Consider the following 26536-nt stretch of genomic DNA (forward strand, 5'->3'; position numbering starts at 1 on the left):
GTAGCGAGCAACGACGACTGCTTTTCGACAACCCAGAAAATACACGGAATTCATGGATGCGCACGTATCTGCGATGTTTCCAAGGCTTCTTGCATCGACGTGTCCCTTCTCGTTAAAAGTTTATACATATGCCTCCCCTGTCGATGGACCGGCTCGTAAATTAGTTGTAAATAGGCCAGCCAACAAAAGGGCCACAAATTGGATCCTTTTGAAAGGTGCGATCATCGTTTGATCTTTCGAACGGTAAACAGAACGAACACTGTTAATGGTTGGATCGGAATGGTTGATTTTGTTAAATTCTTGAAACAAAGTTTCTCTGTAACATTCACGAAATTGGAAGTACTTCTGCTGTACAGGCCGAAGCAGTTTTTCTTCATATCGAACAGATATGCGCGTGTATATTTAAATGCTAGATATAATTACTATCATTCTACCTAGCACTTTCAGTAGCAGAAATGTACGAATCTGGTATGTTTAACGAAATGAAAATTTTGTGTCATATGTATGTAAATGTGTCTGATTAAATGATACGAAAATTATACGGAAAATATATATTATGATACAATGTGTACGGAGATTATATAGATAGGTATCATAAATTAAGCAACATATAGAAAATGCATTTGAACACAAGCCTTACATGCGCTCAAACATATTGAAACATATTTCTTATGGTAGCAACGAGATGAATTCTTTAACTCGTTTGAATTTTACTCAAAAATTGCTCCGAATTTAATGATAAGAACGAAACCAATAAAAGTACATAAATAACTTGGAATAATTTCGATATTATCTGCAAAATCATATTTCTACATGTTTGAATAAAAAGATTCTTGGTCCATTCAGGATCTTAGTCGCGTTAACACGCCCGTAAACGCACGGCATCGTGCGCGCTCTGCGTTCGCTCGCGAAGGTGATATTTCCAAGTCCCCGCGGATGGGTCTGGCCATTGTATCCTCCTCGCGCTCATTAAATATTAACGAGAGTCTCAATTTCTTCATTTCGTTGATGAGTCGCCGCGCGCCATCCGAGAACCCGCATATAGATTGAAAATTAACTTATATGAGCGCCGACGAAATATATGTATACGCCGTACAACGCGCTGCACTTATACGACTCTGGGGCCTACAATTTACACGAGAGGTCCCTATGTTGGTATAACCCCTAAGTAGGAGACCTTCGTCTTCTTTTTCTTCCGCCTCTCGACCTTCCTCTTCTTCCTCCTCTTTCTCCTCTACCGTTCCTCTTCCTCGTCTTCTTCTTCTTCTGCTTCTCCTTCTTCTTCTTCTTCTTCTTCTTCTTTGAACGTCGAATCCCTTTTCTCCTCCGTTTTCAACCTTCTCCCACTACTTACACACTCTACCCCTCTACGTAATTCGTTCACGCACGAACGTGAAATCCTTAAATACCTAATTTGATGCTAATTAGAACTCGCACTTGTTCTCCACGGCCAGATCTCGCCGCGACCGGCTCGCGTGTGGCGGAAATACGGGCAGACAAACCGTATGAAGACGGGTCATGGAGAATATCTCGCAAAGTGGTTATTGATATCGCAGGAACATGATTATCAAGACTGGGAATTTAAGCGGGATCCTTTTGGCCGAGGGCCGAGACACGGAAGATGCATAGTGTAAGATGAATAAAATTCACGTTTCATGATACCGTGTCTGGATATTATCCGTACGTTCGAAGAGTAACTTTTTGGAGGCCGCGTCTCCAGCTTCGGACCTCGACGTCTCTTTTTGGCCAGGGATAGGGGCTTAATTTGCTATTCAATTAAGAACGGAACGAGACTCGTGGGATCCTTTGCTCCTCCGATTGGGGGTGATTTTGGTAACTTCGTTTTTCGCCCGGGTTCTTCTTTTTCGAATTTCTGATGGTTTCTTTTATTTACTTTGTCTTGAATTAGTGGGAAAATAACGTTGACTCTTGTCTATGCGAAAATAGAGAGTTTTTGAATTACCATCTTTTTTAAGTAAGTAAGACAAATAGGTTGAAAGAGGAAATTAAAAATAGAAGTAGAAATTGAGAAAAGCGGAGGAAATGATGGATAATATAAAACAGAGGAAATGAGCAACGACATTTTTAAAGTTCAGATGTACGTAACTATTTATTATACGATAATAGTCGCACTCGAATGCTGCACATTAATTTCATCTATACAGTTTTACATAATTGGTTCACCCATATGCGTATGTGTGTGTGTCTGTTTTACTTTTCTTGTTTCGATTTTAAGACGCTGACGTACATTAAATCATCGCTATGCTACACATGCCTAACATGCGACTGCCGCCACTTTGCCGACTATGCAGACTATTCCCGACTCGACGGGTGTTGTGTCGCAAAATGTGGAAAGATGTTAGAAAAACCGCTGTGGTCGGCGGTCCATCGCGATAATTGACGAGATGTTGTCCGCGGGGCAAGGAAGGAAATTTTCATTTCGGTAAAAGGAATCACGGGATTTAGAATTCCATCAGAACGATCATTTATCATCGAAACGTCTTGTCGCTTGCAGTCGATAAATATCATTTTCTAATTACGACGTATATATATAAAAATTATAAGTTCTCGATTGTTACAAATAAATTTCTTCTTCTCACCATAGGAATCCTCGTTTCTATCTTTTTTTTTTTCTTTTCTGTCGTTTTTTAACGTCATGTCGAAAATGTGACGCACGCGTGTGTCACGCGATGAAAGTCCGCATCGATAATTCGTTTCTTTCTTTTTTTTTTCTTTTTACTCTGGTTCTCTTCTTTCTCGGTTCTCAACGTCCATCACTTTGCTACACGTTGATGATCGCACTTAGGATACTCGATAATCCCAAGCGTTTTACTATGTTGCTTACGCCTGGCTAAAGACTTTGCGATCTGTTCGCTAATTTTCATTATCTATAATATACATACCGTGTCGTCAGTGGTCGAATGAGTGTATTTCGTGTCGATCGAATCCAAAGATCGTAGATCCATTTGACTAGATGAAGAATCCCTTCGTTTCTACGATCCTTCCTTCTTTTCTTAACTTCTTCATTTTTCGCAATGATAAGCGATCAATTGTAAAATACGAGGACATCACGCTTATTCGAGATTAATTGGAAAAGAAAAATAGTAATTTTATTTGAAAAATCTTGCAATTACCTTGGATTCGCTTGACACCGTACAAAAAGAACTCGTATCTTAGCTACTCGTATGTACGTACGTTTTTGGCACGAGGAGAGGAACGCCGTTTTACCACACCTGTCGTTCGCGATTCTCTAGCCCGTAAATCGCCGTTATCAAAAAGTGTCTTCGTGACACGGTTTTTGGCTAAAAAGGAGGAGTGAAGCAGCGCGCGAAGTCGGATCAGGATGACACAGAAGAGGAACACTATCGAGATATCGATACAATTTCGGCTATATCGATCCATCACGATCGTTTCACATTTTCAAACCATCGAGCACAAAACTAAAACGCAAGATAATGTAAGAGCAAGATTTTTTTTCACGATTTTATTAATCAATGCATTCTGCAAAGTAATAACAAATTAAAGATAAGAAATGCCAGATATGTTGCTGTTTCTTTAGACCGATATACCGTGCGAAATAACAATTAAATAAAATAGAAATCGTTAGTGTGAAACCGCTCCAAGAATCAATTGCACGAAATAGCCATTTAAAGACTCAAAACCGGACCAGTTGGAACAAATGAAATAATCCTGCGGTATAATATAATTACACGCTGGAGGAGAGCTACGCCCATTCTGTCGGAACCCTCCTTAGCCTTTCGATCCAAAGAACGCTATGGGACAGTTTTATCGCTGTGGAACAAGGCCGTTTCTTCCCCCTATTTCGACGAATCCCTCGATGGTACCTCAACCTTCAGCACCCAAATCCGATTCACGCTTTCGCTAGCGAGACAAACTATCGCCTAGTACCTTTGGTAATTCGGATGTGCATGGAACTATGATTATTATCACTGATTACTTAAACATAATCCGTTTCAGCTAAAACGCTGTTGGCGTAACTTTATCTGCCTTTTATCGCGAACCTTGACCATTTCTTGATGAGCAGTGGCGAGCCGATTGTATGTTTTTAGATAGATCCAAACTTTTGGATTCAACAACTTTGTTTGATTCGATCCGTTTATGAAGCGATCTATGGGCAGTTGATGAATAGATAGATCGTTTTTAGCATGTGGCTCGCCACGTAAATTAAGGCTGGTGATCGATGAACGACCGTTTGTTCTTGTTACGTGTAATTGACGTTTGCAGATTGTTCAAGTATAATCGTTGAAAGGCGTTTAATAGTCGGTTTTGCTTGAACGAATGCGATAATTGCGGGGATTTGACAAGCTCGTAGGCAGAAACTGTTCGCAACCCATTAGCGATTGTAAACGTCTTCATTCACCACGTGTCGCTTATTAATTAAGAAACGTTGACTTTCTAACAAGCAAGTTTAATCGGGATCGTTAAACAGATCAGTGTCTTTAGTATACAAATAAACCTAAGCCTACCAACTGGAGAATATTGGGATTTATTACTCACCAGGAAATTCGTCAAAGGTTCAGCGATAAATCTCATCGCCCAGAATTCGATTCTTCCGCCATTCAGAGGAGGAATCGCGTGAAACGCTAACAGAAACGCATCCTTCTATGCATCTTTACGGAACCAGAATGTGGTTCGTCCGTTGGTCAACGATCAACGTCGAAAATCTCGAGCAGAAATGCAGATGAAAATCGAATCGATTCCGGAGGAGCACGTTTTTCCTCTGAAATTGAACGCGTCGAAAATCGATCCGAAAAGAAAGACGCGGCGATCCTTCATCCAAGATGGCTGGAAAGGCTGCTGTAGCTGTCTTCCTCCATCTCAAGCCGTCGTCAGTAAAGATCGGAGAACGAGACCTGAGAGGAAACGCCGGAATGTAGGTGATGAAGAGCATGGAGCTCCTCCATCGAGGTCGACGGCATGCTGTTGCTGTCCCCTAGGATGCTGGCTGCCGGTCCTACGTTCGGCGAGCCAGCCGTGTTCGACGGCACAGGCGTACCTGGACACCCCACGTTGCTCGTCGTCGTGTTGCCCTCCTGCCTCATCATGTTCCGTCGCCATTTCGCGCGGGCATTTTGGAACCAAACCTGCACGAACCGAGAACCTTACTCAGGACTCGTTATTCCTTCGCTTCGAGCACATTCTTAGACAGTTTTTCTATCGAATGTAGTATGACGAAAAAGAATGGTAACAAAAATGATAGAAGTAGCTAATGGATGTTGTATGATAGTAATTGAAGTTTGGAAAATATGTGTCGATTTTTTGAAATTAGGAATGATCCTACGCGAATATAGGTGATGGAAATATTTAATATCGAATAAAAATTCAATTATTGCATATATTATACAATTAAAGTTACTGTGCTAATTTCCTTTGTTGTATCGTGCCGATTATCTCAAGTTTTCCTCCATGATATTGAATTTCTTTTGAATATACTTAAACATAATTAAAAATGACTGTATACGAATATAACTAAAGAGGAAAATGCAATATTGAAGAAAAATAAAATTATTGCATACTCTTTTTAAATTAATTATCAAACTCATTTCTGTTACACGTTACGAAAAGATACTCAACCTGTTAACATCTTATTAAATATAAAAACGATGCTCTCTAGTGTTATATGCATCTAATAAAACGAAAAAGGACATCATATCGCTAATTATTTTTCGCATAGGAGTTTCAACACGACATCGATTTAAAATTGGATTCGAAACGAAGGAAACCAAGGCTGAAATTTATTTCCTACCTGAAGCACCCTCTTCGAGAGCCCCGTCTTCTGCGCCAGTTGCTTGAGGTCCTTCGCGTCGGGGTTCTGATTTATAGCAAAATAATTCTTCATCGTCCGCAACTGATGGTGCTTGAAGCTCGTTCTCATCCGCTTCGTTCGCTGGCTCTGATGCACCGGCCCGGGAGAACCGACAGACGCTTCGTACGCCGCCAAAGATTCCATGGACGAGGACAGTTCGGTTGGGTGAAGCAGCTCTGCAACCAAATTACCTTCCTTTATTCGATATTTCAATCCCTTCCTCCGGTTTATACTGTTGGATATTTAATTGGACGGCTTGGAATTTAGGGAATATTAAATTCCTTGATATTTCTTCGAAAGCTTGATTTATTCGATTCACTGCTGCATATGAAAAAGCTATCGTAGAATATAAGATAAAATGAAAGTAGTACTGGCCATGAGCTATTTAAGAGCATAACAAGCCAACAAAAAGTCTCACTCTCGGTTCAAATATTTTTCTCTGTATTTGTGCGATGATTAAAATAGTAATATGAAGATCTAAGGAGTATATTCGATGTGAAGATCATTTTTTATAGAATAAAAGAGATCTAACGTAGAATAAAAGACGCTTGAATTCTAACTTTTCCAACTAAATTAATCGATAGTATTTTTTATATTTATGCAATAGCTATAGTGTCAAGATAAAAGTCTATGTATCATACGTAATGCTTGGTGCATTGAAGAGATTTAACGCGGAATAAACAATGGTTGAATTTTATCTTTCTCAAGAAAATTAACGACCAATGGGTGTACTGCGTTAATAAATCATCAAACGAAACTAAATGGTTGTGCACACGAGTATAGAGTTCAAGAGTGTCGAGCATCTGTTACAAAGATTTTTTAGTCCTGTCGGCTTATCGGATACGCGAAAGAAGTTCAGTCATGTTTGATGTAAAAAGATTGGACAGCAAAGCTGGAGAAAAAAGCAGACGACGATCGAACGACACAGAACGGCCGATGCTAAATGAGAAGATTCCAGTCTGATCGTTACAGAACGCTCGTGATCCATCAATCGGTACTAGGCGACTATCTGACCTATCTATCGAACGATTTGTTCTTCTGTTTGGCGACAATCGTCAAACAGCGATCTTCAAAAAGGATCATATTTTTTCAGGACGATAAAAGATGGTTGATCACCATTGGTGAAGAAAGTTTAGAAACAGATCAACAAATTAGATACGACTCGTCTTATGTTCATGTCTTTTTGAAATTCCTGATTTTTTTACAAAAGCACTTTTATCGTTCTAATCAAATCATTATACATCAAATTGAAACGAGAAATAACATTATATCAAGAATAATTCTTTCATTTTCCTTACGAATTACAAGGCATCCCGTTTCATCGGCTTGTTTAAATAATTCTTTTATGTTTTTCTCGAACTAAAATAATTCGTTAAAAACAGAGAAAATCTCGACTGAATTTTGCAGAAACAGAAACATTAAACAGAATTATCTAACAATGACCACCTAGTTATTTCTTTCAATCGTGATGATATAAGAAGATATTTCACATGCAATTTAATGTTATCCAAAAATCGTGTATTTCGTAGTTTTCCATCTTATCGACGCTATATACGACATTCTCCACGAAGAAAACGAACCGGACATATCAAGAACAATCGCTCAAGACCAAATCCCAACTTTACTCGTTCCATCTATAAACCAACCCCCGCTCGTCTTATCTCAAAGCTAGCCAAAACTCTGGCCACCGATTCTTCAGCGTCAGCATGTTCGCGAACCATCTAAATCTTTCCACAAGATCGACCGATCGATCTTCGTTCTCTTCTCTTCCTCCAACCCCTGTCCACGGAAAGCCGGCGGTACAGCTGTGTGCACGCGAAACGAATTTCCGCGCACGTAAGCGCTGTTGCAGCTCGGGCAACAGCAGCGTCGTCGTGCCCGTGGATAAAAGCAGCGCGAGAGCATCGAAAGAGGGACGACATCGGTGTGCAACCGTTCAGTGCCGTTGCAAGTTGCAGTTGTTGCGCGCCGGCGGAGCGAAGGAACGCATCCAATAAATAAGACGACGAGGGTAACCATTGAATTCAATCGGAGAGAAAGAACGGGTTCCAGGCGACGTTCGTGGACAGGCGAGCGCGCGCAAGGGGGATGGGGCGACGGGGGGAACACCCGACCAGAAGTAAATCCCCGAGCACGTATCCGCCATTACTGTTTATTGTCCCGAACTTCCATTCCCTACGGACGCGACGAGCTGTTCTCCGCGTTCTGGCTCGCGATCCAGAAAAGAGAAGAACCGCTCTCGCGGACGGCCACACCGCCAGTGGAATTTGTTTTGTTCGCCGGGGTGAACGACATCGATTTTTGTTTCTATATAAGTTGGCATCGTGTTTGGAAAAGTCGTGATTCGATAGGGATTGTATAATACTTTGGGGAATTTCTTGCTGGGCAGAGGTTGAGAGTCCGTAACTGAGTGCTGATGGATTGATTATAAAGTTGATTTTCTTGAGGGTAGTATGGTATTGGTATTGGTTGCTGATGAAGCAATAATTTCTTGCGTTCTTCGTATGGCTTGGCTTTTTAGTGTTATTCGAGAAATAAGCTCGATTCGGTAGTAAGATATAGAGGTAGTATACCGAAGTATTGCAAGAAACTGGAATAGGAGACATGCTAAGGGTTGATGTTGATCAAATACTTTCTTATTGGCGAATTTTCTATGGGTTGGGCGAACATGAAGTAACGATTCTTTGTATTTTTGATCTAGATAGGTTTATTTTGAATAAACTTGATATGTCTATGCTTGACATGATTTGCGGAGAACAGATGGAACGATAATAACAAACATCATTTCAAAAAATGAAATGACGCAATAAACTACCATTGCAATCTACAGAAGCATCGGTTATTTCTCAACAATTTCACGCTAAACTTAATGAAATATCCTACACTCTGACTCGTTACGTTAAATCACATCCACCTCAAAAAACCCAGTTTTCATCCAATCTTCCGTTCCATTATCCACGAAAAAAGTTAAAGAAAATTGTGGTTCTTGGTGACTCCGTTCAATTCCCAAACGGATCGCTTTCCCTAGAACCAACTCTATCAATAAACTCGAGCGAACGGCCCTGCAAAAGGAATACGCAAGTTTTTTCATCGAACTGGCCTGGTTCCCAAGCCGAGTCTCCCTGCGTGGCGGGAGGACGAGGGGTAAACGGCAGTTAGAGGTAGGGGAATAGAGGAGATGGGGTGTCGAGGACGGTTTTCGTGGTTCAAGAATGAGATTACAATTTGTCAGGTCCGGGCTAGAGGCCGAAATCACGCGGATGGCACGGATGGTCGACGACGAGGGCCGTCTTCGAGTCAGCAAGAAACTCACGCAGGCGGCATTATAGTGTTCCGCCGGCCATTCTGCTGGCTGCGGCCACGTATTGGCCACGGCAGCATTCTTTTCCTGCCAGATCGGCCAATCGATGCATCTCGCCACCGATACCCATCTGTCACTGTCCGCGGAGCCTAGCCTTTTCTCCGTTCGCGCGACCGGCGTGCCTCGAGTTCGAATCCCCCGACGAACGGTGAAATCGGCCGTACCAACGCCCGTCTTAACTCTTCTTCCGGTATTTGGGGAAATTTTCAGCGAGGTTTGAGGGTCCCTTTATGGTTATTTTGATGGTAAAAGGTATTATCGGAGGATGAAATCCGGAAGGAATCATGACACTCGATTTGAACTGTGTTGTATCGTTAGATATTGTACGTCATTTGAGATGAAAAGCAAAAAATTAAATTAACAATGTTGTTAGTAAAAAAAGAGGGCTATTTATTGCTAGTAAACAGTATATCCAAGTTTCTTACAAAGAAAGGTATGTAATAATCTTTTTTTATCCTCTACATCGTTCTATTGAAACTGTGGATATTTCATATTTTCTCGCGTGTTATGTATATTCTGTACACTTAAATTCCCCATAAATGAGTAAACGTTCACAGTTTACGTATAACACGAACTTTACTCCTTCAACTTTCTGTAAAATGATTAGTAAATCGCTTTAAATAAACCTCTTAAGGACAAACTTCCAACAAAAACGCACGGAACCTGCAGAAAATGTACTTCGCGAAATGACCGCTCTGCCTATTGGACAAACAGAAACGAAGTCTCTGAAGGGAGCTAATTTTTCAGCGCCGCAAGAACCGTAACCGCGGTGGACAAAGGTATTTTCGGTGGCGGAGAAACGACGGCCTTATCGTGGTCGCAATTCCAGCGATTCATCGAACGCGCCTGCCGACGTCCAGACGGAATAGTTCGAGGGATCCGGTGGATCGTCCGGCAAAAAGTGTCCCAATTATATATAAAGACAATAAAACGCGAACCAGTCGGTCGGTTCCCACCCCGTCCAAGGCTGCGCGTCGCTCAAACTGGACTCTTCATGGCCGATTTTATGGCTGTTGATCGTAAATTCCGACCCCGGTAGCCCGAAAGTGATTCTCTGTGATCGCGCGTCGATTATAAAATAACCGGGGACGATGGCGAGCGAGGCCTCGAAACGTCGTAAACATCGTGAAACAAACGAGACGCGGGGATATCGCGGACGAAAACGTTGTCGCACCGACAAACGAGCCTGTTCCACGAGGGCATTAAACGAATTTACCGCGGTGGTGATTTTTGGGGGATCGCGCAGTGCGATCTTGCTTCCGGGGGTAGTAAATGTCTCGGTGAATTAACCCTTGCATGGCAAGCGGAGAAGAATTCAAAATGAAAGATTTAGAGAATAATTGTTTCTTTGTCGTCAAAATTTATTGCACTTTTAATATCAAACGCGGCGAACACGTATTCGTATTTCTTCGAACGTATTTGTTCATGGACAATAAATTTTAATTTCTTTGTGTATAACAATGTTTGAAACTTGAAATTTATTCTTGAGTCCAAGCGAGATTGCTGTGATATGCTTAGTTTCTTGTTATCAGAAACAGCCTGTATACGAATTTAAGGATTTATTACGTTACTCGTAATAAATGTCAGAATGATATAAAATGAGAACAGCATCCACAAATCTTCACAAACGGTTTACTCCTTCACCTTTTTTTCGATCCTTCGTTTCTTCGTTCTCATCGGTAAAGGGGCCAGCGAAACGTTTTCCGGCGTATCGAGCAGGCCAATTTAAGCATCGAGTTCAATTGGAAGCAGCCGCGACGACCAAATGCGTGGACACATTGGCGAACGACTGGCTGGCCGTTTGTTCGATTGGTTCTCGAAAAGGAAAACCGTTCGACCGGCTGGCACATGTCCGACACGCGAAACAAAGAGTGCGCTTCGGCCGTGTCGTGTCTCGTGCACTCGCACACTTGAATCATGGATCAATTAGACAGCCGGTGGAAATTCCGTCGAAGAATTCCGCTTGTATGTCGATGAGGGAACGCCTAACGAGGCGAGCGAGAACAATCTCCGGCCGATTCGCGGTCCGCGATCCTCGAAAGCTCGGGCAAATGTTTACACACCGAAGGAACCAGCCATTATACTCATTGCTCGGCAAATAATGCAACTCCCCCGACTCACTTGCTCGATTCGAGGGATGGAGAGCAGAGAAACAGAAAGCTGGTACTACTAGGTGGTTTCGAAAGAGAGAAAGAGGAAAAGAGTTTCGCGTGTACACATATTGAGCGGAGAGAAAAAGAGAGATGAAAGAAAACGAGATCACGAACGAGAGTACCACGTGTTCCCATGGTTTTAAGACCTACGTTTGAAAGCACACCCCCGTTTACCATCCGGCCCAATTATCCCTCTGGCAACCCCTTCCATCCCTCTTTTACGTTCTCGCGTTGTTTCACCACTGCCAATTACACGTATTTGCGTCCTCAGGCCGCCAGCCCAGCCGAGACTGGATTCTTGTGAATTCTTTATTGTTTCGACTATACGACGGGAGGAACAAAGGGCCCCGGGGCCGACGTTTTTCTTCGTCCCTCGCCTATTTCTCTTTGCCCTCTGTCGCCCGCGCGATTAATCGATCCGCGGTACGATGGCGCAGACGTCGCGTCCTACCGATCGAACCCAGAGATCGATATTTCTCAGGAATTTCCCATTGCTTTCTCAGTGAAAAAACTGCATGTTTTTTGCAACTCGTTCTCCAGTTCAAGTAATATTCCTCTGCCATTCTTACGTTTAATTAAATCATTTTTATCTAAGAAGAAAATGTTACTGCCGTTAAATAAATTCATATATTGAATGGATGCTCAGCTGATGTGGTGCAGTGATAAATAAACAACAAATACACTGCGAATATTTATGCATTTATAGGGAATTTTAATATGTGATAATATACATGCTGCATGTAACATGCAAAAATATAGGCACAGAATACAGGAACAAAACAAGTTTGTATTTAAATTCTCCGTATTTCTTTAATTATAATCGCAAGAATACTTTGAATTAAAAATCTTGCCTAACGCCTGGTCTTGCATTGTAAAAATATTCTATCGTCGATTTGATCCACACAACATCAATTGAAAGTCAGTCAAACAATCTTCAAAAATTCGACGAAAGGAAAATACATAACAGAGAAACAAAAATCAGAAAATAATAAAAAATCGAAAAGGAGAGTAAAATGTGACTCACCAAGGGCTCCAGCGGCCAGCCTCATCGTGACAGGTAACTCGGATCCGGTGACTTCCGACAACTTCCTCTTTCTGGGGCGACCCTTCTGCACGGTACCGGATGAGGTGATCGGGCTCTGCTCCGCGGCGCTGTAATAAGCCGGAAGCGGCGACACTCCCGGCGAGCCGATGTCCTCGATATTGCTGGCTGCGCTCCCGTAATCCCCCGCGCAGCACAGCAACTCGTAGTGAGGTCTTGGGACCGACCAGCTCGTCATTCGTGAACCTTGCTGTCGAGTATTTCAGTGGCGACCCTGCGTTATCCTCCGAGTTCGATGAACGCGCGAACGCGATCACGCTCGCGAGAGGAGATAGACGAACGGCAAGGCCGCTTCCCGCCCACAATCGAATCGATGGATCGGCGAATCCAGCGTTTTATCATAGATCCTTTTGCAACCCTCCATTCCGTTAATCCTTAATTTTGTTCAAATAGATCGCGCGATTTTCAGACTTACGTTTTTTTTTTGTTTCTTCGACGAATAACTTTCCTTTCGAAATTTTTCAAACTTCGTACCAGAGGAAATTATCTACTTCTATAGTTTTTAACCGCCCTTTCATTCCTACCCTTCGCACGAGAAATATGCAAATACGTGTTACATCCCCATTTAGCGCTTTCCACAGACAACTTCCAGGCGAATAAAATGTACATGCTATTGACTCTCGCGTCAAAATCATTTTTGTATGGAACTTTAAGTTTCTTAATAACAAAGCTCGTTTCTAAATTTCCCAATCCCCCTTCCAGCCTCACTCTTTGCAAAACAATCGACCACCGCGCGTTGCGCGGTTACATCTACTCGATACCTCTTTCCTTAGACATAAACAGTCGTCTTGAGAGATTACTCTATCAATCATAGACCCTGTACTAAACTTCTCCTCCCTGATCTTCCTACTGACGATTATTCGCGCGAAACCGTTGCTGATGGATCGTGAACGCGGATCGATACGCAATACGCACGAGCAGCGTTGATAAGCCGGCGAGAGTGGCGGTCGAATCGATCTCGCGGAGCGGCAAGCGGCACCGCGACGTCTTTCTCTTTACGAGAGCGCGCGTCGAGCTCGACTCTCTGTCTCTCTCCGTTTATTTCTCTCTTTCGATCCTGTTTCTGAGAATAGAAAAAACCGGATTCACCCGCGCCGGAGGGCTGTCATTAGGCGAGCAGCGAACGATAATAAGTGTCCTACGTCGACGCGCCTCGTGTTTCTGTCACTCTCGTCATCAAACTCGTTGATAACAAAGAGACGGCCTTTGGAGGATGGTAATTCGGGCTCGTGTTTCTCACCTACAGTAGACCAGGCCATCCCTCTGCCCGAAATGATCGCCCTTGTTCAGCGGGGTGCCGCACGAGGCGCATGTAAAACAGGCCACGTGGTAGACCAAGTCCCTCGCGCGCATCACCAGCTCCGTCGCGAAGATGCCCGCTCGACATCGCGAACATCTCGAAACGGCGAACAACCTACGGATTAAAATTACAAATCTTTTCGATTGACGTATTCTTTTATAGATAATTATTATTATAACGATCAGACGTTTATGAATTCGCATGAAACCTAACCCTTTGCGGTCGGCATATTTTTTTGGTAGCATTATTAATTTGATAACAGTCGAAGCAATAAATATTTGCCACCGCCATGCTGGTGCCGCCTTACTTCGAAGACAATTTCTTTAAGGTGCAGAAGGATACAGGATATATATAAGATATGAAAATATATAAAGTATTCAAAGTGAAATATGGTAAATAGTGGTGATATAAAAACACTGTTGAATTAATTCTACCTATGTTACGCTTCTTTAGTTGAGTTTATAAAATGAAATTGCACCAACATCCACTTTCTAATAATGGGTATCATCCTCGTTTTATACTGCTTCATAGAGAAAGTAATGAGGAAACGGAGTGCAATGTGATTGCTGTTAACTACTACAGTGGCTGGAAGAAGTTTCCGACCAAAGTTTAATTTTGTTATTTTGTTGAGATAAAGTGTTTCTGAAAATAAAAGATCTACTATCCGAGTATAACATGTACTGTATCTTACTGTATCTGGCTTCGATGTTGCTATCGATATCGCGTCATTTACGTAGGCAACGAATGTAATCCACTGTAAATATACAAACAAATAAATCAGGTCATTGAACACGCCGTGCTGACTACAAATTTTTATAATTGAACGAGTTTCAGTACAATAACGTATAGTTAATGCAATTTACGATTGCAACATTTTCCGTTTTGTCGGATCGGGGAAATTCTAACGTGGATTACATTTTCATCCGCGTCGAAGTAGAATAATGCTCGTGCCTGGTCAGCCGCTAGTTGATATTATCTCAAGAATGTCTGTTCGTGAATATTGTTGCGATAAGTTTAAGTATTACACGTGCTACGTCAATACTATTAATTGTTATGCAACAATATACAAATAATTCATCATTATTTTTAAATTTCAATCACAGCGTCACTGAAAATATCTGTATACTTACCATAGAAATTGTTTACGATTATGTGTCTGTATTATGCATATTATACGAAACTTTCTGAAAGTTTATAACATTGTAACGATACGACTATTATTACTGACAGATTTTTACAAGCCAAATACTTTCGTGAGCAAATTTTGTATACATTAAATTTTCCCAAATTGCTTCTCATCTGAAAACTCAACTAATTCTTGCGTGCAAGAGTGTACAAGCTACATAGGCTAATTATCCAATGGATATTAACTAAACTCAACATTTATTCGACAATATTTCGACCTCTATTTTACTTTTAATAAACCCACAAACACTGGCATAGAGAGATGAACAGGAGCTACAAGAATATTTCTCTGCGATGAAAATCCTGCAAGATCTCCTTACCTATCCCATATCCAGCCACGAATACAATGACTCAACTATATCCTACCGGTATCTGTCTACCAATCAACCCTCTTAATACGACGGAACCGTTTCGATTCACCAGTAGCAACCGGCTTTCTAAGAGCGTCGCCGTCGTTCCGGGTTCCTTCGAACAGCCTCGAGCTCTCGATCACGCGTTCTTCGTAGAATCCCCTAATTACAAAATCAACGATCCCGATCGTCGCTCGAATTCATCGATCCTTGCCACTGTTCCCCGTTCGCGCGCGCACGTGACCTCCCGTTGTTCGTGACTATCGGCTCGAACCAAAATCGGAGAACAATGCAGTTCCCCCTCTGGTTACGTTTTTCTTCCACTAATACACCATAACGTCCGCGAAGGGAGGCGGCCAGAGGGGAGTTAGAGAGGGTGGGGTGAAGACAGAGTAGGGAGGTGGAGGTTTCCTCGCCAAGGCTCTCATATCGGTTGTCGACGATCGAGGCGAAGTTACAGTTTTCGAAGCGCGAAAACCAAATAGAGACAAAGGGGTTGGCCTGGATATGGATCGTTGCATATTGCATGGGAGCCGGCTGTATTCTTCTCTAACGAACCGGCAGCATGGAGTTCCAGCCTGCAGGAACACCGGCCTACGGCGTGTTCCACCCTCGTCTGGAATCTCTGAAACTCGAGGATCGCTGTGATGGCAAGGATAAAGGATGTGGCTTATGGGTGTGAGCAGGTTATACGAGGAATTGCGTTTTAACAGTTCGCTTGAGTATTTTTCTTCGAACGTGTAATATTTTGAGACATTGCTGATTAGATGTATTATTACAAATCAGATTGTATTCTTTTAAATAAAATATGTCTAGCATGCAATGGTTATCGGTTATAATCGATTGTAATTATTTTAAATTGCAATAGTTTTGAGCTAACGCTGCTTTTTAAATTTATCTAAGAATTTATCGTTATTGAGAATTAAATATTAATACTTATCTAATGACATTATTCTAAGGCCTATATTATAAATATAAAACGCGAGATATTTCGTCATCCATTCATAATATGTTAAATAACTTCATATCTCTTTTATAGTATACATCATGACTGATTTGCCAATACTCTAATATCTAGAAAGGTTCTTTAAAAATACGATTCTCATCTCCGAAAGAGGGTAGATTCTTTGACGAGTCGTTTTGCTTGCGGAATATCATATTTCACTGGAAAAAGCCTCGTAAAGAGAAGCTTACGGCTAAAGCCGCAGCGAAATGTTGCATTCGTTATTCCGACTGTCTTTAGCTCAGCAAAGAAACGCTTCAGTTTTCTGGCTGTAACAACGTGTTCGTTGAAAAATCTTCCTCGTCAGACCTGAACTCGTTTTGTTCCCTTTAATTATTCCGTTTCACCGGGGCTCGTGCGGCCTACGTATCACTGATTAGACAATGATTACAGGACCGAAATGGGGAAGCTTGTAACACAATCACCCTTTCCTCTCATTACAAAAATAACAAGGAAACGATGCTTGAAGATAATAATATAGAAAATATCATTGAATCTTATGATTCTTATGTTTCGTTTTTTTCACAATATTTCCCCCTCCATTTCCCTTAATATCGATTAATCAAAAATGTTGAATGATCACCAATGTAAATATTTTATTTTTCTAACCACAAACTTGTAGCTTTGTTCATTAATTTATTCATGCATAAGACAGTATAGTAAAGAACGTTGGATTCTGTGATTCTGCACAGGATTTTTTTTTTCGTTCACTCAACGATACTTCTCCCTCGCCTCTAAGATCGCTGAAAGAAAGATACATATTGGGAAATCATGTAAATTCTTTATTCTTTTCTAAGAGCAATCTTTAGCTTTGTTAATTAATTCATGCATAGAACGAAGCATTGGAGAAGTTCCACTGATATTATTCGTTGGTCAAGAATACTTTAGCAGTGAATAATTCATAGGGGATTGAATATTTAACGCTGGTTTCTCGTCGAAGTTCTCGTCAATTTAACAGTTTCAATCCGCTTAACGCCGAAAGGAAAGAACGAACAGTGGATGAGGAAGGGGAAAACCCCGAAACGAAAAAGAGAAGAAACGATTCTCACGCTTTCCAGAACTACAGGAATTATGCAACGCGTGCTTCTCCGTCGCCGTCCGTTAACTGCACTCGGAATTTCAACGAGAACACCCGTTTTCATAGGCAAAAACACAATAACAGATTCCCAGCATCTAATTACCATCTCCACAATAACCACGTTTAATGTAATTAATTTCATTCATCGAGACTTTGCATTTTAATATCTTAATCTGCACCGCCCTGGCGAGCTTCCGCGTTCAAATGCGTGCTTACAGAACGATGAAACATGCTATTGAAATTTTTATATTGTTAATCGGCGCGCAAGGTAATACGCATTTAAGTTTAGAATAAAACATTACATTATATGTATAAATATAATAAATATAAATAATATACCTAATAAAATAAATATATATATATCTGCTTAATGAGCTACTAAAAGCTACCAAATATAGGATTTACTAGTCGTCTTTATTTATATGAAGAATTACTTCAATTTCATTTTCTTACAATTACTAAAGACACGTAGATAGTTTTGGCAAAATTGTCCTCGACTTTTATTAAGATTGAGAAACAAGCGTTTATCCATATATTTTACAAAAAATTATTCGAATTCCCCAAAATGCACTATTAAATTTATGAGGAACGTTATGGTTTCCATAGAAGAGCTTTCTATAAAACCAATCAAATTTCTATGAAAATTAAAAGATAAAATCAACAAATTTCTAAATTTCTAAATTCTTGTGCCAGAATTTAGAAAGTAGACAACGGAGGGATGTGTATGTGTGTGCGGTACTCGTTCAAAAGACCAAAATTAATAACACGAAGGATTCAGCATGCGTTTGATCGATCGAAACTGCACAGTGGCGTACCTACGCGAAGAAAAACGAAGTGTCATTCGATGGCGGAAAGAGGTTGTTCGCTGGAAATCCTGACCGCGTGTTTTTATCGCGGTGAACGTATCACAACAACGGAATTTCAGGACCAGGTTAGGCCTACCTAGGACAAGCACGGTTTAGAGCTGGCCATTAGTAGACATTTTGTGTGGTCCAGGCGAAGTTTTGAGCGGGGTGGACGCTCCTATGCAAATTCGCGAATACCCCAATAAATACTGAAACGGGAAGCCGGCCCCGGGCAACCAACGCTCGGGGATCTTGCATTAATTTCGCGCGTCATCCCGGTAATTCGACGTAAAATACCACGATGAATGGTTGGATCCGCTTTGTGTCGTAAAACGTATGGTGAAATATCGAAAAAGGAGGGAACCGAACACGAAGAACATTTTCAATTATTACTTGGATTTAACGAAAGAATACAACAAACTAATTTCCATTCTTTTTTAAAGAAATAATTCTACAAATAATAAGAGATATAAATTTTAAAGGTAAGAGCAATTCCGCGTGATACAAAATTCGTAGAAATAGAAGGTAGGTAATTCAAGATAATTTTGTAGATAGTCGAATCGTATCTAATGATCAAAAAATTGAAGAACTTGCAACAATAAGGGATTGTTTATCGAGAGTTTATCCTTTTGTCGAGATTGAAATATGATAATCTTTACTTTTATCGTACCATATTTATTTAAATACAAGTATGATATTCAAATATCTACACATTAAAGGATGTCTGTCATAGTGTCCAATATTTCCAATATCTTACAAAATTAGAATATTTCAAACTTAATGCACTCGATAGAAATACAAGCCACTTTGTCCACTAAACTAATGAAAACGCCAGTTATAAAAGAACCAGCTTGGACAATGCTTGAAACAACTGAGTGGTACAATCCACAAATAAAATTCCCTAGGATGGGGGTAGCTGGCGCAGTTTCGCGGACAGGATCGCGTTCTAAGATTCCCTTCAGCGTCGCTCGACCCTAATCCTCTTACAACTACTTCTACCAACCTATAATAATCCTCTTTGCAGTAGATGTTGCCGTCCCTGGCGAAGCACGTCAACTCGGCGGCGAGAGGCACACGGCAATGGCAGCAACGAAGGCAGCCGCAGTGCCACGCGCGATCCGCAGCCTTTAGGTACCATCGTTCGGCTATCTCTCTGCCGCAACCCCCGCAACCGAGGCCACCATCGGTGTTGTTGTTCTCACCGGTGCCGATCTGCCGATTGCTGATGGCACCATCCCCTGGCGGGGGTGTGCTGCTCCCACAGCCCACTTCCTTCAGCATCTCGAGGAGAATCGCCGCGACCACCGGCGCATTCTGGCACAAACGTAGTTGCTTCTTCAGTTCGGAGCATGGAATTATTGCAGTTTCAGGTATATCGATAAGTAAAATTCGATTATATTCAATAGAATGAAACTGTGCTAAATACTTGATATAATACTTTAAATAATACTTTTATATTATATATAATGCTTATACATAATACTTGTACATAACAATACTTTGTGTGTGTGTGTGTGTGTGTGTGTATGTATCGAAAAGCTTCTTGAGATAAATGATTCATCAGCTTGTACTAATGCTTTACTACTGTTGTCGAATAATGTTATGTTATTATTTTTTATACTGTTGATACCTGACCTAATTTCCACGATCATTTAACAGTTTAATAACAAAATTCTTCTTTGATTTCATTACTCCTCATAAATTAGTGTTATCTGAGGAGCTCTCCGGGTAACACTTTCGATTTCATAACAATGTACATACATATTCTTTAACGTTGGTTAATATTATTAAATTGCTTAGAAAATTCGCATTTAAGGATATCATATACTCGTATGAAGTTACCACCAAGTTACATATTCTATTTTCAACCCTCGTATCCCCGTTGCCCATAAAGAGAACCTTCAAAACGATTTCCAATTTTCACGCAATCTCCACATACAATTTTCAGCCGTCATAAAATGAACAACGGTACAATGGAACATCGATAAATAAAAACGTTTACACTTTAATCCCGTACCGGTCACTGGTCCATGAATTTTCCTCTGGTAGTTTCTGCCGCCGCAATTGTATTTGGCGGGCTGACACTCGAGGCTGGTCGAGCCACTCGTCCTCGATTTCACGCGGGTGAAAATTCACAGGCGACACGAACCGGAACTTTTTTCCACGTCGTCATCACGATGACGAGAAAGAGCATCGTGGCCGAAGGACTCGGAGCCTCCTCCTCCTCCTCTTGGAGGCAGCGGAGGAGGAGGAGGAGGAGGCAAGCGGAGGAGGAAGATGGAGAGGCGGCCCCGCATTCATTCAGGACACTTCTCGGCGGCGGCGCACGCAAGAACCGATGAATGAAAACAATTCGTGACTGCTGTCCCGTTAATGAATGACTCCCGGGGCAGTGGCTCTCTCGGTTTCGAATCGGCCGCGAGCTAATTAGTAGAAGCTTGCGGATCGCCACAATAACTCAACGTCCTTTACGAGCGCGGGCCGCACGTGATTTCCGTAAGTTAAATGGAAGGTGACGTCGCCTGGAATCACCGTACACCTCGTTCCTACACAAGGTGACGCCGTTTTGCTGCCGCTTGTCACCGACGTATTAGACCGAAAGTGTGCTCCTTGATTTACAACTGTTCTACTCGCGCTCCTCTTGTTCTTTTGTTCTTTCCTTTAACTGTACTTCTGCCTCTCTGATTTTCATATTCCGATTCTGATTTTGCTTTATTATTTGTCGTGGAGTTCGGGTGTTTCGTTTGATTGCAGAATGATCGTACATGTATGTGGGTATTGGGAGAGTAGGTTGGGTAATTTTGGTTGATGATAAGATAGAATGAAATGCGCTTTCTAGATATATTCTTAGAAAAATTCTCGTTTGATGATGCATATACGCAAGGTTATACTTTAACAAGTTACTAATTAGCGCTGAACGGCATTGGAATTTATTTTCCATAAAAGTAGTTCTAATTTCAATACATTATATCTTCGTTATAAAAAGGAATATGTTTCACTAAAGGAAATATGCGTCTACTATTAATAATTGATGAAAGAAAAATCTTTTCCTGCAGCAAAAAAAAAAAAAAAAATCTATCTTAAAAGGGTTAAAAAGCTTTAATACGAATGACAAGTACTTAACAACAGTATTCTTATATTAAAGACATAATCTCATTTGTTTTGTTCAATCATCGTACATCTACACAGTAACGCTAATTTAACACACAGTGAAACGAATTATCTATGATCCCTATATTACCATCAAGTAGATGGAAAGGTCTTAAATTGCAATAAAGATCATCTCAATTATCCTGCCAATCTCAGTCATTAAATCAACACCAGCCTTCGTTCTAACCTCGCTTGAAATTCTGTTTCTATGCTCCAATTCATCTTGAATCCATACTTACATGATTGTTAGTTTAACCAGCTGTAAACACGACGGTGAATTCCACCGACGCTACCGACGTCTTTGACGCTTCCTCTGTCTGCTCGTTGTCTGCCGTCGCTTCCTGTCCCAGCGTTCCCACAACGCTGAATTTATTCCACGAACCTGGCTATTTCCATCTGAATGGCAGCGTCGACCTTGAATCACGAGTAGGAAGGTTTTCCAGGTTCAGTGTCGATGATCGAGAGTCGAATGTCGACGTTTTCGAGGTCCGTCGGAAGCGGTCGCGGCAGTCGTGAGGTGAGGAAGCCGAGGCAGAGCGTTGGACGATTGAAAATGCTGCGTTGGAAAGCCGAATAGCGTGAAATAGGTGTGCAATGGGTGCAATTCTTTCGAATCGACTAATTACTGATTATTTAATTGTCCTGCTTCAAAAATGGCATTCGCATCGGAATTAATAGAAATGGAATTGGAATCTATAGAAATCAAATTAGAATCTATCGAACGATTCCCTAGGTTCTAACGATAGAACTAACCTAAATTGTTATGCCAGTAAAGGACACTAAAAGCTCAGCTTATTACATTAGTACCAAAGCATTTAAACATTTACCAAAATTATATATTTCTTGTGGCAACGCGATTACTATTCAAACATGATACTTTTAAACTTCGCACATCATCCAAGACATCACTCACGTCGTGATGTCACTACCTATACCCAACGCGTCCACGGAACTATCCTAACATCCACACGATTCCACGAACAAATCCACGAACAAATCCACGAGGACCATTATAATTGCATAGAACATCCAATATTTCTGATCTCGCTTCAATCGTCCAACTTCCCCGTTGCTCAACCACCATCAACCACCTCAACCCTTGGATTCCTCTACCTGCTTCCCCGTATTCAGTCTCGTTCCTCTCGTCGATCCTCTCCTCTCGCACTCGAGAACTTGCTCTATCACCTTTGCTCGCAGATCATCACCAGGGGTCGAGACTCGTGTCGCAGCCACGTTCTCGCGTGTCTCGCCGTTTCGTTTCGGCGACGGAACCGAGCCGGAAGACGCCACTTTCCCGTCCGACCGAGAGACGCCGCTCCTCTTTTTGCCCGGCGAGGGAAAATCGTGCGCGTCGCGGATAAGGTCGGCAGTCGAGTTGGCCGCGAGGGAAGCTGTTCCCCGTCGGCGTAATAGTACGATCCTGGGGCTGGCCAGCCAGGGCCAGGGGCGGACGTCGGCATGGCAGAATAGAGGGGCTGGCCCCCGCGTGCACCGATGTCGCAGCCACGGGGTGGGGTTTTCGGTGGCTACCCCGACGGGGTAGAGGCGTCGGGACGCCTGGCGTTTGCGCGTTCCCGCGATCTCTCTCTGTCTTCGTTTACGTTATATCCGACCGTGTATGGCGTCTTCGTCTACGACGCGTCGACGTAGCCGGCATCTAGTCGACCTCCGTGCCGGATGACAAGAATCACTTCGAACAACTCGCTTCGCGGGCGTCAATTATGTCATCGGGTTTGTGGGATGTCGAAGGTTCTTGGGTGCTCTGCTTTGGGTGGCTGAGAAGGATGGGTGCTCCTTAGGTGCATTGGTTTTTTGAGCGGTAGGTTCGCAAGAGTTTCACTGTGCAGATCCCTGTGTGGAGAAAGAATGGAGGATGGTATTGCAGTTTCTGTATCGGATAGGTGTAATACGTGAGCTTCTGAATCGAAAGTAACCGAACTTAGTTTTTGTAGATTTTGAAGAATCAGAGTGACTTTCAAGGAACTTAGTCTTCTTGATCCAATTCTGGAAACGATATTGGAAGTCTTTAAAACCATCTTTTGTCTTTCGAATGTCTTTAATTCTACGTGAAATGTATTCTCAACCTTTCAAATATATTACGTGTATGTAAAAAGAATCTTCAAATCCCAGAATTTTAATAAATAGTACACTCCATCTTCTTCCCTCTAAAAGTATCTTGATCCGACAAACAAAGGAGAATCCCATTTAATTCCGCAAATATGATATCGACATTCCATTTCCTACAGATAAATGAAAAACGAAGTTCAAGTTTAAAATACGGATGGGAAAACAAATGGTCGATGACGAGAAGAACATCGAACGACGAGAGGCGGCAGAGTACTCGAACGAGCGAGCAAGCGAGCGAGCAACCGGCAGGCACACGAGACCGGCGCGCGTACGTTCCAGAGTATCTCGTCGCAGGCCGCGTGACAAACGGTCAGCGATATTAAAATCGTCGCGGGAACACGTTTTTCGTCCGGCCGCGGCGAACTGGAACATTGCTGCTGGCCCGTTCGGAGCAAACGCAATTTGTAGCTGTATGCGTGAGTGACGCGTGACTAACCATTCGCGTGTCACGTCATTTCTCTTTGATAGTAGTGTAACCACGCTCTTCCCATTCAATGCGGTCCCACCTCCTCCTGCACCCTCTGCTCCTCCTAACCTCTCGCCCCCACCTGGCACGATTACAAATTAATTGAGAGTGAAACGCGAACGCACCGGTAAACGCTTTGAAAACGACGTCGACGGGAGCTAGAGGCGCTAATCATGAATAATGAATGCCGTGCCGGCCCGCTGCAGAACCCGCTTAGAAACGCGCTGCCCGACACACGCGGATTTCGTACGATAATCCCGCCAAAGCCAAGGGATTTTCCGAATGTTAAATCGACCGACCAGCCACGCGCGCTTCTACCGCGTCCTCGCGAGATTAATCGCGACGAATGTCGAAACACCGTGTTAAAGTTTTTTGAGTTTTGACGAAAATGATCATTATCCTATATCTACAAGGGAAAATCATTGATATTAGAATTATGAAATGTCTTAAAGTGAGAAACTTCAGATATTTTATTACCATACGACAGTTAACGATTCTAAATGAGATCCGACGATTGGGGAAGGTTACAAACAATGACAACGCAAGAAATATGGAGCCCATCCTCAAACCCTTCTTCAGTTCTTTCCATTCAGCCCACAATCTTCAAGTTTCTGTTTGAAACAATCTCATAAAAACAAAAAATACTTCATATAATCGAAGTAGAAAAAGTCGTACTTCGTAACTTCGAATCGCAAGAAAACCAAACAATTCCACTAAATAGGACAAAACGAATGGAAAGAGCGAACGGGTAATGTTCCACGAGACGTGAGCGCGTGCACCTGTTTCGCCAACGCTAGATTTTCTCTTACACGGTTTAATTGTAATCGAATCACGGTGACAGTTAGACGTATTGTCCTCGGCGGCCAGTTCTGGATTCGTTGGCCTGAAAACGGCCGACTATATTTGGCCACGAAACCGGTGGCCGCACGCGTATTCGACTGAACACGACGGAAATTCATCGCTCACCGTGCGCGACGGAATCGTGTCTCTAGAGTGCCGTATGCTCTCTTTTTCTCTTCCCCTCTTTCCTCTCTTTTTCTCTCCTCCGCCAAGCACATATATCCCATTAAGTTCGTTAACCGAGGCACAATCGTACACGGTCCCCACGAATCGAGCCTCGCCGATTTTATGCGCCGTTACCACCGGTCGACAGCTTCTTCTCGCGTTTCGAGTTTTTGAGCCGCGTTTCACGGCAATTACATTCGATGACTTTTCTCGAATTCGTCGCGGAGTCCGTTTACGGAAGGCGGAACAATAGGGAACCAACGACACGAGTCTGATCGACGGCTGTTTCTACTGTGATTGATTGCAGGCCGACGTCACTTTCGATTCTCCAGTAATATCGTATATGTCTATGCCGAAGAGAAAGAGAGTGGATCGTACTTAACGAGATTCATAGGTTAACCTCGTACGGAATTGGTACATGGAATAAATATCGTTAACGATCAGATTCGCCCTAAAATTCGTTCGCCAGAGAACGAGACGAGATATCAACCTACTTTGGAAACGCGGCGCTCTCGAGTCGCGATCGCAGCCACCCTCATCCCAGATGTCCCGAGTCGACTCGAAAATTCAATCCACTCGAACAAGAAGACGCGACAGAGGTCGCAACCCCGTTTCCCTCCAATGAGCATCTACGAAAGAGAGCAAAAAAAGAAGGAAAGGAAAAGTCCCACCGATCCGAGTACTCTCAATCAACGGAAGCTTCCCCGTCTCGCAATCTTTGGAGATTACGAGCACAGAGAGAAACGTAAGACGGCTTGAAGTAACCCCCATGACGCGAAGGAAGGGTGCACGAGGTCTGTCCCGCTCCAAGACTCCGGGGATGCGACGTCATATCGATCAGGGACTTTCGGAACTGCCTAGCAGAGGGAAGGCTGAAAGCAATATTAACGAAGAAGAAGACGAGCACTAGGTCTATCTCCTCTTCCACCCCTCTACAACCACTTCTTCTCTTTCTCTCACTCTCGCTCTCTCTTCTCTCTCATTCTCTCTTGCCCGTACTCTGGTGTCCTTGTCCGATCTGCTGGAGGGGAAAACGAAGGTACACTAACCCCAGATCCGAAGCAGCAACCTCTCTCTGCTAGGCGCGGCCTTCTGACGCCCGCTCGATAGAAACCCGACCGGTTCCAGCCAATGGGAGGAACGTACGAAGATAAAGCAGTCGCCCGATTGGTCGACGTGCTATTCAGACTGACACCGTGCTGATGGGAAACGGGCGAGCCACCGAGCCGCGTGGAGATGGAACTGGTCCCACCAGCATCCACGGACCTGGGGATTCTCCGTGCCGAGAACGAGAGTCATCTGGCGAATGCCGCTGGAGGCCGTTTTCGACGGCTGATTCTACTTACGTCTCCACGAGGATTCCAAGGAAATTGCCACGGGGTTCGAGCGAACGGACCTAGAGTGTCCTAGAGCATCGAATTGGGTCGAGGATCGAAATTTGGGTTCTTTAGGGTGTAGTTCTTAGCTTGTAGTTAGTATAGACAAACTAGTTTAACGAGGCATAACATATCCCTGATTATTTCTTTTTTAAATTCGTCATTTTTTAATGTGTTCAAAATAATCGCGAAATTGAAGTGCTATAAA

General features: G+C 42.6%; 1 protein-coding gene across 3 annotated transcripts; it reads right to left on the reverse strand.

Moving 5' to 3' along the window:
• Nucleotides 1-1887: 1887 nt before the first annotated feature.
• On the reverse strand, nucleotides 1888-22818 carry LOC122572827 (LIM/homeobox protein Lhx9-like). 3 transcript variants are annotated; one of them, XR_006318574.1, is made up of 8 exons: nucleotides 22468-22818; nucleotides 21594-21768; nucleotides 19208-19518; nucleotides 13684-13857; nucleotides 12366-12598; nucleotides 5768-6003; nucleotides 4519-5105; nucleotides 1888-1933 (listed from the first exon to the last, which is right to left on the reverse strand). XR_006318574.1 is itself a non-coding variant. In XM_043738351.1 (7 exons), exons 3-7 carry the CDS (start codon nucleotides 19483-19485, stop codon nucleotides 4851-4853), a joined length of 1176 nt encoding a protein of 391 aa, XP_043594286.1. In that variant the 5' UTR covers nucleotides 19486-19518; nucleotides 21594-21768; nucleotides 22468-22818; the 3' UTR covers nucleotides 2083-4850. The 3 variants fall into 3 exon arrangements, 1 of the variants encoding a protein (XP_043594286.1); XR_006318573.1 differs by lacking the exon at nucleotides 1888-1933 and adding an exon at nucleotides 2083-4416; XM_043738351.1 differs by lacking the exon at nucleotides 1888-1933 and having other exon boundaries at nucleotides 2083-5105.
• Nucleotides 22819-26536: the final 3718 nt, after the last annotated feature.

This window comes from Bombus pyrosoma, linkage group LG11 (genome assembly GCF_014825855.1).
Source record: "Bombus pyrosoma isolate SC7728 linkage group LG11, ASM1482585v1, whole genome shotgun sequence".
Taxonomy (NCBI): domain Eukaryota; kingdom Metazoa; phylum Arthropoda; class Insecta; order Hymenoptera; family Apidae; genus Bombus; species Bombus pyrosoma.